The following is a 13,124-nucleotide window of genomic DNA, read 5'->3' on the forward strand; positions in this document are numbered from 1 at the left end:
AAAATTTATTCATACAATCACAATTTGTTTGAAAGAAATACATATATTGAAAACATGATTCTGCTCTAGAGATAAAAAAATAAAATATATTATTTGCACACATTTTGTTGAGTGTATCTTCTGTGAGATTGGATGATTCATAACAAGTAATACTTTCCATATGAGAGGTACAATTTTTTAATGAATCAGGTCAAATAAAAAGATTTGTCTCATTAAATTGACATATGTGATGATCTTATAATATGAGTTTTTGTGTATTTATTTTTTTAAAAAATTAAGTTATTTCTTTTTATATAAATAATAAATTTTTTTAAAAAAACCATACAAGCCGAGAGCACTCACAGCCCAGGCACAATGATGCAATTATCAGGGCATGCTCTACCACTGTGCTAAGGCAAAAATTTGTGTGATACGGTCTCACGGGTCGTATTTTGTGATACAGATATCTTATTTGAGTCATCCATGAAAAATATTACTTTTTATGCTAAGAGTATTTCTTTTTATTGTGAATATCGGTAGGATTGTCCCGTCTCATAAATAAAGATTCGTGATACCGTCTCATAAGAGACATACTCATGTGCTAATAGCCCGTCGCATTTGATTTACCAAAAACGAGGGAGTCCTATTAAGCAGGAAAAAACCAGTTTATACATGTGTTTAATTATATGGTAGAGAACTTTTTCGATCAGGTGTCATATATTTAGGTTTATGTGTAGTTTTACTTAAAAAATTATTGAAAAATAATATTTTTTTTTAAAAAAAGAACTATCATTTATATTTTTTTAATGAAATTTTCCTATGATGAGAAATTATTGAAATTAGTTAATATATTTAAATATGAAGATAAATGGATAAAATAATAATAAATATGAAAATCGAATTATATATTTTTGACAAATGAAAAAGGAAATACGATCTTGAGATAGAAGAGCATAGTCAATGATAAATTTAGAAGTCATTCACTCATTTATCACTCATCCATAAATTTTGTTGAAGATATTTTGATATCTCCTTCCCAAGATTTTTGTCAGTGTGAGATTTGGAAACTTCGCGCGAAGCCTGCATTCATTGCATCCATTTTTCAAAGTTTTTTCCCCTTTGTTTGAGGAAACTTTTCACCTGACCAAGAAAAAGCACGAGTGAGTCACAAGAAATAGCGACTCGCTGGCTTCAGTTATACAATTCGCCCACCTTCTCTTTTTTTAATTACTTTGGTCGTCTTTCAGTATGTTTGGTGCCTACGGTCAGTGAAAACCACTTGTTACCCATCTTCGATTAAAAGAGGCCATAGAGTTTCAAATTACTAAATAAAATCACTAACCACTTTGTTGTTTTTGTTAAAAAAAAACAAATTTTTGGGTGTCTTATTAGGAAAATATTCAATCTTTTTGGTTGAAAATTGAAGAGATAGAGGCGGGAGAGATGGGGATTTTGTACGATGATGCGGTGTTAATTAGAGTGTCGGAGGAAGAGGAGGAGCCCAGTGTGATTACTGTGAATTGTTGGGATAAAACTGGTTTAGGATGTGATCTTTGCCGTGTAATTCTCTTCTTTGGGCTAACAGTTGTAAGAACTGGTAAATATTTTCTCACCGTAGCTTACTTTTTCTCCTTGTTTAGAAGTGAATGAATTGTAAGTTTCTTTAGCATTTGAGAACTAGAACATACACACATTATGAGTCAAAAGTATGAGAGATTATCTATTTTCATGTCTTGTTTTAATAAATTTAGTTTATGTCTCGTGTATTTTTTTTCCGGGATTTAATCCTTTTTTATCGAATTGTTTGATCGGTGTAAAAATTCTTTGACAGATTGTGTTGCTCCTAGATTATTATCTCAAAACTTACAGGATTAAGTTTTGTTGTAAAAGTGCAAGAATTCGGCTGCCGTCGGTCCAAACTTAATCTTAGCCAAGTGAAAAAAATTTAAAATTTTGAACACATCCCTGCCAAAATCTCAGTTTGTATTTGTTTTCTGTTTCATTTTTTTTTTCCAAGTTTTATTATGTGAAATATCGGTTGACAATTGAAAATCGAATGTTACAGTTTGAAGAAAATTGTTGCCTAGAAATGCAGCTGTTACACTTGAAATTCCTCATACGCTATAGATGGTAGCTTTTTCCTAATTATTTAGTGAATTCCCTTCATGTTTGTCCATTTGATCACGTGGTTGAAGACATGTCGACCGATGGAAAATGGTGTTACATAGTGTTTTGGGTGCTGGGCAAACCGAGTACAAGATGGAGTTTATTGAAGAACAGATTGATGGAGGCGTGCCCATCCTGTTCTTTGGCATCTGTGATTTTATCCGAAGAGGCCGATGCGAAACCCTCCAATGTTTTCCTCCTGAAGTTCTTTTGTCATGACCGAAAAGGTCTTTTGCACGGTAAATGCTGTAATTTTGCAGCGATAAGATTCTGTAAATTAAAATTATGATGGCCTGTATTTTGTATTTTGCGCTCGGTATTCCCGTAGTTCTGTCATCTTGTTGGTTCTATAGTACCTCGTTCGAGAAGGATGTCTTCGTTCGATCCACTAGTTGAAATATGAAGAAATTTTTGACAGATGTGACGGAGGTTCTTTGCGAGCTCGAGCTTATAATAAAGAAAGTGAAGATTTCAATGACTCCAGATGGAAAAGTGATGGATCTCTTCTTCATAACTGACACAAGGTTCTGCATTTTTTTAACACTTCTCTTGAAACGGGTTTGCTTTATTTATCTATGCTTCTATTTTGTAGCTCGTTAAGCGCAAATTTTATGTGGGATATTCACGATCATGAGAGGAATTTTTATGCTTTTAGCTCCTTTTTTATATATTCCTGAATTTTGTTGGAGTATGATTATGCCCTGTCTTACTGTGCCTCTCGGTAATTTATTAGGGAACTTTTGCATACGAAGAAGAGAAAGGATGACACCTACAACCATTTAAGAGCTGTTCTTGGTGATTCCATGATAAGTTGCGAGATCGAAATGGTGGGTCCTGAAATTATGAATTCGTCACAGGGGCCCTCATTTCTTTCAGATGCAATCACCGAAGATATGTTCTATGTAGAGACACCAGATGAGCACCAAAATAGCACTGTGGCATTCAAGAGTCCGTCCATCACGATAGATAACTCGTTGAGTCCGGGTCACACTCTTGTCCAAATTGTTTGCCAAGATCACAAAGGCTTATTGTTTGACGTAATGCGAACTTTTAAGGATTATAACATCCAGGTAACATCATATGCAGACATATCATCATTTTAAGTCATTTTTTAACATCTTCGGACATCCTTTTTTCCAATGTCGTTGTAAGCTTAGTGCTTTTGTACCCCAGATTTCTTATGGTCGGTTCACGAAGAAAGAGAAATCGGAATGTGAACTGGACTTATTTATCATGCAAGCAGATGGTAAGAAGATATTCGACCCCAGTAAGCAAAAGTCATTATGCTCTCGCCTTCGAGTGGAGCTAAGCAGACCTCTCAGAGTAGCATTGATTAATCGTGGCCCTGACACAGAACTGTTAGTCGCAAATCCGGTAGAGTTATCAGGCAAGGGCCGCCCCCTCGTTTTCTATGATATAACCCTTGCACTCAAGTTACTCGATAAAGGGATCTTTTTGGTACATCTCAATAAACCTTCTTGAGTAGCTCTCTGTTTGTTTTTTATTACTATTTTTTGAACATTGGTTTTCTCTTCGCCTTCACATCATATATATGATCTTTAAAGGCTGACATAGGAAGGTACATTATCGGGGATCGTGAATGGGAAATCTACAGAGTTTTACTCGATGAAGGAGACAACGCCTCCGTATCAAAAACCACGATAGAAGAGACCGTTTGGAGGATGCTGATGAGTTGGGAACTTTAATTTTCTATGATACAACGAGCTCCTAAACCATGGTACACCTCACTCTTAATAGGCTACACGTCGAAATGTAAATATACCTACTCCGTGTATATATATATATATATATCTTTTGTAAAGCATTTAGCTCGCAAGTCTTGATCAGTGTTTGCACAGCCTACCTTCTAGTTTGAGACTACGTATCGAGGAAAAGATGTAAATATCTGTTGAAGACGTGTCTTTCCATTTTCTGAAGTCGCTACGAATGTGTAGGATGCGTGTTTTGTTATAAACATGTAGATATCTGCAACAAAGCATAAACCCTATATTCTACGGCGAAACTGAAAATTCCACTTTTTTTACGTTTATTTCATTGATTTATTTGAGATATTATTTGTTATCTTGAAAATGTTCCAACTTTTATTTACCCGTCTCCAAACGCTGGTAACAAGGTTCTAAATTCACTAAGGGCTAGTCGGACATTAGACCAGCGACTAGAAAGTCTAGGCCGTTTAGGTATCGTTAAGCGGATTCTACTGTATCAAGAGACTTGTAATGATTCTTAGAATAATTTTCAGTTCAAATTTTGTTAAAATCTAATTGATACATGATTCATTCTTTCTGCATCTTCTACTTAAGGCGGGTCAAGATAAAAAACCAAATATAAGAGAAATCAAAATAAAGAAAAAAAATTACTTTTAGGGTCTCGTTCAATTTTTTCATGTGTGTAGAAGTAAGCAGACAAAGAAGATGAGAGTGATGTATTATGGTAAGCGTAAACCAACAAATGGTGATTTTAATTGGGTTTCAAATCCAAAAAATTATAAGTAGAAACTTGTAATTATTTATAATCTTTTGTTATTTTTTTATAATGTTTAATTTGTTAATCTTTAGAATTTTTTTCTTTATTGTTTCAACAATTTAATAAATATCTATGGTTTGCTTGAAATAATTCAAATTTGATAAAATTCAATTATAAGTGTTAATATGATATTTGGGTATGAAATGAATATCTAATAATCCGATGAGTACAAAGATGATGGTTAAATAGTCGATGAGGATAAAGACAGGGATGGATATGCAAATAAATATAATTAGTGAGAATGAAAACGGAGAATATAGAATCTTATTCAAATCCAACTCATTATAGTCCCTAAATAAGGTTATGTGATGGGATAAGACAATGTAATAAAAATCTTCGAGATATCTTGAATTTATCAAAAGTTTTTAATTTTAAAACTAATATTTTTGAAGCAAGAAACATTATTTTCATAGAAACCATAATATAATTTTATAAATTTTATTTTCATTTATATTTTTTCTTATTGAAAAATATCTTAAAGTTAGTAAGAAATACTTTTTGGACTTTAAATTTTAAAAAATAACATGTAATATGACATGATAAAAAGAAAATATTTTTTCCTGTTATACATATATAATATGTATATATATACGACAAAAACTTGTGCAAGACGGTATTACAAGTCGTATTTTATGAGACGGATATCTGATTTGGGTCATCCATGAAAAAGTATTACTTTTTTATGCTAAAAGTATTACTTTTTATTGTGAATATCTATAGGGTTGACCCGTCCCACATATAAAGATTCGTGAGACCGTCTCACGAGAGACCTACTATATATATATATATAATGTATTTATTGATATTCAAGTATATATTTATTGGTGGTGAGATCTTTTTTTCAGCACATGTCGTATTTTGTGAGATATATATTTTATTTGGGTCATCAATGAAAAAATATTATTTTTTATGCTAAAAGTATTACTTTTTATTGTGAATATCGGTAGGATTGACCCGTCTCACAGATGAAGATTCGTGAGACCGTCTCACAGATGAAGATTCGTGAGACCGTCTCACAGATGAAGATTCGTGAGACCGTCTCACAAAAGACATCTTCTTATTTTTAATAACATTTATACTTGAGGTTTGTGTCCTCTTGTTTTCGGTTTTAATTTCTTTCTACATTCTCACACCCAAATAGAAATTTTTAGGAAATTAACACGCACAAAATCTAAAGAATGAAATTGACAACTCTCACCGGATACCACAAGTGCACTGTTGTCACTTGGTATGCATCTCTCAAACACAAAATCATGGATTTGTCTCTGGATAAATCTCGTTTGCAAATCATGTCAATCAAGTGAATCATATTGAACCAAACATGTACTGTCTGAAAAATATCGATATGAAAAATCACATGTATTTAATTTTATTTTTGTTTTACAAATATGTTGCTATTTTTTTAAGGGAAAAAGTCCTCTTTAGATTATTTATAATTTTTTGTTATTTTTTAATATTATAAATTTATTCAATTAAACAATTTTAAATCATTTTTCTTACTTCAAGTTGGAAAAACGATTCAATAAAAATATCGAAATAAATTATTTTGTAAAGTGATTTGGTTCGATCAGTCATCTTCGAACCCCCTGCTGGTTTCTCCCACGTCTGTTACACAGTCGGACCCAGCATTCTTCACTCTCCCGCTCAGGAAACCGAATATATATATATATATATATATATATAAAATAAATAAATTTAGGGGACCATTTAATAAATATATAAAACTGAGGCCGTTGTTGGAATAAGTATTAGTTTTTCCGCCTTCTCTCCTACAAATATAGATTTGGTGTGATTATATATATATACCCGCATCGCTCGATTGTGTTCCTCTTCCATCATTTGGTCGCCGGGATATTCCATGCCGGCGATTCTTGATTGGCTTCCCATTGCATTATTCGGTAACTTACAGCTTCTGCTTTCCGTAGATCAATTTGCTGGCTCGTTTATCTCCGCAGTTATCAATATTTTTAAATTTCTCCATTTTGATCACCTTTTTCTCTCCCATTAATTCTTGGACAAATATTCTGTGCGGAATTATCTGTTCATTTTAATTTAATATGAACGGGTGCAAATGCCTTGTTTAGGGTTAGGGTTTTGAATGTAATTTGGAAGGCGAGGATGTTTAATAAGATGAAGATAATGAAGAGAGGCCACCGGAAGGTGGCCAAATCCGACGCAGATTATGCCTACGTGTCTCCGAACCGGAGCTCCGGCTCGGTGTCTACATCTGACGTCGTAGTCAACCATGCCTCTCGGGGCGGTGAGGTTACGAATTCACATCAACCCCATCATATGATTTCAGCTGCTGTGCCTTCTCCTACGGGTTCGATTGAGAATCAACCTATGTTTAGGGATGTCGCGGTCACCGAGCGTCAGAGTTTATTTATGTGGAAGCTGCAAATCTGCTGCTTCCTCTTTGATTTCTCGGATACACTGAAGATGGTGAGGGAAAAAGAGATTAAAAGACAAACCCTTGTGGAGCTTGTGGATTTTATTCAGTCCGGATCAGGTAAAATAACTGAATCTAATCAAGAGGAGATGATTAGAATGGTATCTGTTAATATATTCCGTTGCTTGCCCCCGGCCTCCCATGAAAACTATGGGTCTGAGAATGCCGACCCTGAAGAGGAGGACCAGTACCTTGATCCGTCATGGCCACATTTACAGCTGGTTTATGAATTGCTGCTGCGATATGTTGTCTCATCCGACACAGATACAAAGATTGCCAAGCGTTACATTGATCATTCTTTTGTTTTGAAGTTGCTTGATCTGTTTGATTCCGAAGATCCCAGGGAGAGGGAGTATTTGAAGACTATTCTGCATAGAATATACGGGAAGTTCATGGTGCATAGGCCCTTTATTAGGAAAGCAATAAGCAATATTTTTTATAGGTTCATATACGAGACAGAGAGGTTCGGCGGGATTGGAGAGCTTTTAGAGATACTCGGGAGCATAATTAATGGGTTTGCTTTGCCAATGAAGGAAGAGCACAAATTGTTTCTAGTTAGAGCTTTGATACCACTCCACAAACCCAAACCGGTAGCCACGTACCATCACCAGCTGTCATATTGCATTACGCAGTTTGTGGAAAAGGACTACAAGTTGGCTGATACTGTTATCCGGGGTTTGCTGAAATATTGGCCCGTCACCAATTGCCAAAAGGAGGTTCTCTTTCTAGGGGAACTTGAGGAAGTGTTAGAGGCGACACAGGCGTCGGCATTTCAACGTTGCATGGTCCCTCTTTTTCGACAGATTGCTCACTGCCTCAACAGTTCTCATTTTCAGGTGTAAGAAATTTACTCTTGAGTATTTTGTGTTACAGTTGACTTCTGCTCAATTGAATTCCAATTTTGTGTTTATCCATCTAGTTGTTTTGTAGCTACACATGCTGTTCTTTTTTTTTATTGTCTTACATGGCTTGATCAAAGCTGCTTATTTTCCAATTTTCTATTAGTCATTTTCTTATTAGTACGAACTTCTCTTCCATTGTAGTTTATGTACTTCTTTTGTCCTTTTGGATGTTCCAAAAACATATGTTGATTTTTGAAGAAGAATTAAATCGTGGTTAATATTTTAGGTTGCTTTCTTTACTAACTTGCATTTTTCTTTGCAAAAAGAGATTGGGATATACATATCTTGGAAACCAACCACACATACATGTCTCCATTGTTTTCATCCACCTTTGTTGCAATGAATTTGGATTTGCTTTAATGATTATGCCCTTAGTTTATGAGGAGATTGTGCCGGTGAGAGCTTAATAGAATGTCCCTCCAATTGTTAATTTTCTGCCTGAGAGTGGGAAATCTGATAGCTATAGGATCGTTTGTGGTGCTTTTGGAATCACTTACATGATGAAAGCGAGTATAACTTGATTGGAGGCTGCTTGCAAGCATGTGAGAGATGGTTTATGAAAACAAATAATGCCTGTTAAATAACGTGGCTTTTGTGGAAATTTTGGATTAAGCTTGTTACAATCACTGAAACGGTTGGGTTATGTTTATCAAACTAGAAGTTGAAACTTTAAAAGGTTTATTACTGTAGTCATCTTCGCCAAATTTTCGTGGATTAGCATTGCGCCGTTCACTTGTACTGGTTGGAGGAAGACGAGTGAAAACTGCAATTTATACATGCTACTGAGGATGGTTATGGGTTTTGCTTGTTGCACTATCTTTTTTCTGTCTGTAAAAGTTACCCACAGAAAATCTATTCTCAACTCTTCTCCGAGAACTTGATGGATATGGCTTTATGCCTGATTGCAGCTATTTTATTAATAAAATGGCTGCAATACTTTTATCTGTACCCTAGCATGACCATGATTTTTATGTACCATTGCATCACCGTGATGGTATTTATGTGGTTATGACTTAATGAACATTGCAGGTTGCCGAAAGAGCTCTGTTTGTGTGGAATAACGAGCATATTGTGTCCTTGATTGCTCAGAATCGTGGTATCATTTTACCAATCATCTTTGAGGCTTTGGAAAAGAATGTCCAATCCCACTGGAACCAGGCAGTGCATGATCTAACTGTTAATGTCCGAAAAATGTTTATGGCAATGGATGCCGAGTTATTTGATGAGTGCAAGAGGCATTATGCACAAAAGGAGGCGAGAACCAGGGAACTGGAGGAACAACGAGAATTAAAGTGGCAGAGATTGGCAGCAGTTGCAGCTCAAGGAGGCTGAAGTCAAATGATCGTTGTTCGTGATGGATGTGTGTAGACCATGGTGACTCTTCTTGGCTTCGTTATATCCATTTATAAATCTTTCAGAAATTGACTTTGCCATATGACAGGCAAAGCAGCAGGCCAAGTACAGACGACTTTATATGTAAAATGTGCTGCATGTTAAGATTGGCTTGTCAAGTGCCTTCATATGTGTTTTACTATTGTTTATGTCTCGATTATTTTGAGGTCGATAATTTGGTGCCTCCTTGCTCGGTTTCCTGCCAGTGCAATGTGCATCTGCGTGATCTTGGCTTCAAGAAAAGTGAAGCATTTTGTTTCTTTTTATGATAAAAGATAAAGTAACCCTCGGATGGTTGCCTTAACATTTACGGAAAGAGAGATTTCACTCAATTGGATGGCTCGTTGTCACTTACAATTCCCTTCCGTTTCTATCTTTTAATAGTTGTTCTGCACAATAAATTATGTTTGTGTGTTTTTTAATCTATTAATTAATGTGAGATAATTATATTATAATAAAAAAATTGTTTTAATTTATATTAAACTCATTTAACCGTAACTAAATTATATATATCGAAAAGACAAGACTTCTCGTATCATTGTGACGGAAAGAATTATTATTATTATTATTATAATATGTGTATATATATATATATATATATATATATATAATCTACTGGACCCATTATAAGACAGAAACTAAACATAATTAATTTATTCGAGAGAGAGAAAACGGGGAGCCCCTCCCCTTTCAGAGATACCTACCACTCGCTCGTTTGCAAAATCCAAATTCTTATCTTCACACAAACATCTCCAAGTAAATATTTGGTTGATTTATTGCTGTTTTAGATTCACACATATACAGACTACAGTATTATTGGTTCAAAATCTATAAACAATGTCAAAGAAAGGAGCAGCCGCCTTGCAGGATGATGTTCCTTGGAGGGCATCTTCTGCTGCAAAGCCTATTCCGAAAATTCATCACTCGCCTGTTCTTCGTGTACCTCAGAATTCCTATTCAAACTATGCTCTATATGTTATGAAGGTGATTATAGTTGTATTATACTTTTATTTCTATTTAATCTTTTTGCGTAAAGTCACAGTCTTGCTTTGTATTTTTGTGTTTTTTCACATGGGTTTTTTAGTTTTTGAATGATAAAGGAAATTAAAAAAGTGCTAAAGATTGAGCTTGATCGGTATTAATGAAAGGTGACGTCTTTTGATCATTTGAAGCTCTAATTTTCTTTTCCCGGGAGTTTGGAAGTATTTGAATGAAATCCCTTTGCATTTCCGGGATTTTATTTGGTATTGAAGATAATTACCATGTGTTGGGGTGTGGATGATACATTATCATCTTTTTTAAATTGCAGTGTAATACTTTCTGATTCGGTTCCCTTCATACATTTCTTGTGGATTTTTTTTATGTATTTGATAATAAGGTTGCGTAACTATATGTTCTTTGATAATGAAATTGAACTAGTTATGATTTTGAGAAGTTCATTTTTCAGCATCCAGATCCCATTGGAGACGGCCTAGGAATAGAGGCCATAGTGGAAGCTGCAGGGCCTGATTGCATTGTGCCAGGACAAGTTGCACCTATCAAACTACTTGGTCTTAAGGTGAATTTTATTCTATCTATGCTTTAATTCTCATCTTGACATCATCCCTTTTGTTTCTGGACTGTAATATGTGAGAGAGATAGAATTTTTCCATTTCGGTTATTAATGTAATATAAACGTAAAATGAGTGGCACTGTTGTTTATAACATGTGATGTTATATGTCCATAGCTCCGGTTATGGTGCACTAGCTATCTCTTGCGTATATCTGCTATCTGGTTGTCACCAAGATATATTATGTGTTCAATGAGGATTTATGTGTTTTGTGCTGCATTTAATGGCTATTTTTCTTGTTTAGTGTCTTCTTTGTCTTTGACCGAGTCAATTTTTTATACTCGTAATCCATTGGATTGCTCGTAGTCTACATGGCCATTATTCAGTGATACCTTTAAGTCTTATTTTTTTAGAAGAAAAGAACGAGTACATCTTGTAAAATTTTGTGGTGGTTCATCAATCATGGTTCTTCCTTTTCTTCTTTCTAACTTATTAACTTTTGGCGCAAATCATTTTTCCTGTGTCTATTGTTTCGTGTTTGTGATCTTCCTTTTTAGATTTTCATGTTTTCATTGTATCACATGTCCTGTGTCTATTGTTTCGTGTTTGTGATCTTCCTTTTTAGATTTTCATGTTTTCATTGTATCACATGTCCATCAGGTCCAGTTAAGTTTTATCAATGCCCGGTACTCCACTAATGGCCTTGTTCTAGGCTTGAAGAACTCACTAAAATTTCACCACCACATTTGAACATGATTGGTGAGATTTTTCATCACTCTTAGTTACATCTTTTTTGCAGGTATGGCCCATTGAAATCGACTTGAAATTTATGGAACCAGTTTCGCGGGAACTCAAATCAATCGGAAGGGTAGAGCTTTTACTATTATTATTTTTTGAGTACAAGCTGTTATAACTGTTCGATACAGGCTACATGTCAGCAAAATAAGGTTGTTAGGTTCTTTAAAATAATATAAATGAGAAAGGAGGTCGCAAAAAGCTTTATTCCACTTGTCAATGTCGTAAAAGATGTAGCTGACAAGGAACAAGTGTTCATCTTCAGATTTTTACTTCAGTGCTTAGGTACCATTAAACATAGAAGAAATTTTAGCTAAAAAAAGCATAGGAGCCAGAACTTTAATTTGGACAAGTGAAACCAAAGTATTTGTTTAGCAGAACTTTAATTTGGACAAGTGAAACCAAAGTATTTGTTTATGGGGTGACACAGATCAAGTCCAATATAACGTACATGAAGATTATACAAGTGTGAAAAACAAAGAGAGTGGCGAAAGCTTGCCTCTGATTGCCCATCACTCTCTTCACCATCTTCACAAAGCAGCGTCAAGAAAATTATGAACCTACGGTATCCTATTATTGGAAATCCATATCATGCAGGGAAAAAAATCTATACCATGTAGTTCAGGTGTTGCCGAAAAGGATAGTGGCTCACCCTTTAGCTAGACAATGAGGAACAGAAGTGGATATTGCAGACTTCATTGTTTTTTGTGTGTTTTTGGTAACTTTGGAGTGCAGCAAATTCTAATCCAGTGCACGTGAGTGGGATAGTTCGTGAACATATTACAAGCATCAGGAAATTTCTTGACAGAAGTGTTGTCCCTTCTAGCATCTCGTTTCAAACGTGTCATAAAATGCTGGATATTGCTCCACATGTTAACACTCCACTCTTATATGATATGGTTGTACTTTTTCTTGTGATTGTAGTTTATGGATTCAGCTGTCGATCTTATGAACAAATCGTTTATCGACAACTAGAGCTTGGAGGACTGTGAAATGTGCTATGCATGTGGTGTGAGAATGATTAGTCATATCACATGCTGGGATCCTGGAAGCAGACATTCAAGCAAATGACATTCAAGGAAATCGCTTCAATTCTCTTCCTTGTTCGGTTTCATTTTTCTTAAGCATTTTGAACTGTGACAGTCCGGACTCTGTACTCGGGAGATTTCTATAAAATTTTACGAGAATGAAAATCTTTGCTCTACTTCTATCTGTAGTCTGGTTTTTGCTCTCAACTTTTCGAGTGAGACTTGTCTGTAGGGAACTGATAGTGATTCCAGTCGCTCCGCTGAAAATCTTCTTTTCTAAAAAATATATCTTGGGAAAATTTTAATTAAAAAATTTAAG

General features: G+C 35.0%; 3 protein-coding genes and 1 long non-coding RNA gene across 5 annotated transcripts; all 4 read left to right on the forward strand.

Annotated features, from left to right (window-relative positions):
- The first annotated feature begins 965 nt into the window (after positions 1 to 965).
- On the forward strand, positions 966 to 4,199 carry LOC142551831 (ACT domain-containing protein ACR10-like). Of its 2 annotated transcripts, none has more exons than XM_075661259.1 (6): positions 966 to 1,576; positions 2,133 to 2,384; positions 2,564 to 2,669; positions 2,879 to 3,215; positions 3,319 to 3,603; positions 3,711 to 4,199. In XM_075661259.1, the coding sequence occupies exons 1-6, from the start codon at positions 1,423 to 1,425 to the stop codon at positions 3,849 to 3,851; spliced, it is 1,275 nt and encodes a 424-aa protein (XP_075517374.1). In that variant the 5' UTR covers positions 966 to 1,422; the 3' UTR covers positions 3,852 to 4,199. The 2 variants fall into 2 exon arrangements, with proteins under 2 accessions (XP_075517374.1, XP_075517375.1); XM_075661260.1 differs by having other exon boundaries at positions 969 to 1,576; positions 2,175 to 2,384; positions 3,711 to 4,197.
- Positions 4,200 to 6,463: 2,264 nt separating this feature from the next.
- On the forward strand, positions 6,464 to 9,785 carry LOC142551830 (serine/threonine protein phosphatase 2A 57 kDa regulatory subunit B' beta isoform-like). The gene is made up of 2 exons (XM_075661258.1): positions 6,464 to 7,974; positions 9,070 to 9,785. Exons 1-2 carry the CDS (start codon positions 6,808 to 6,810, stop codon positions 9,370 to 9,372), a joined length of 1,470 nt encoding a protein of 489 aa, XP_075517373.1. The 5' UTR covers positions 6,464 to 6,807; the 3' UTR covers positions 9,373 to 9,785.
- Positions 9,786 to 10,075: 290 nt separating this feature from the next.
- Positions 10,076 to 12,981, forward strand: LOC142551832 (uncharacterized). The gene is made up of 4 exons (XM_075661261.1): positions 10,076 to 10,416; positions 10,880 to 10,990; positions 11,782 to 11,850; positions 12,702 to 12,981. Exons 1-4 carry the CDS (start codon positions 10,270 to 10,272, stop codon positions 12,750 to 12,752), a joined length of 378 nt encoding a protein of 125 aa, XP_075517376.1. The 5' UTR covers positions 10,076 to 10,269; the 3' UTR covers positions 12,753 to 12,981.
- On the forward strand, positions 11,857 to 12,257 carry LOC142551833 (uncharacterized). Its single transcript, XR_012821629.1, has 2 exons — positions 11,857 to 12,140; positions 12,185 to 12,257. It is a non-coding gene; the product is annotated as an uncharacterized LOC142551833 (long non-coding RNA).
- Positions 12,982 to 13,124: the final 143 nt, after the last annotated feature.

This window comes from Primulina tabacum, chromosome 7 (genome assembly GCF_025594145.1).
Source record: "Primulina tabacum isolate GXHZ01 chromosome 7, ASM2559414v2, whole genome shotgun sequence".
Lineage (NCBI taxonomy): Eukaryota > Viridiplantae > Streptophyta > Magnoliopsida > Lamiales > Gesneriaceae > Primulina > Primulina tabacum.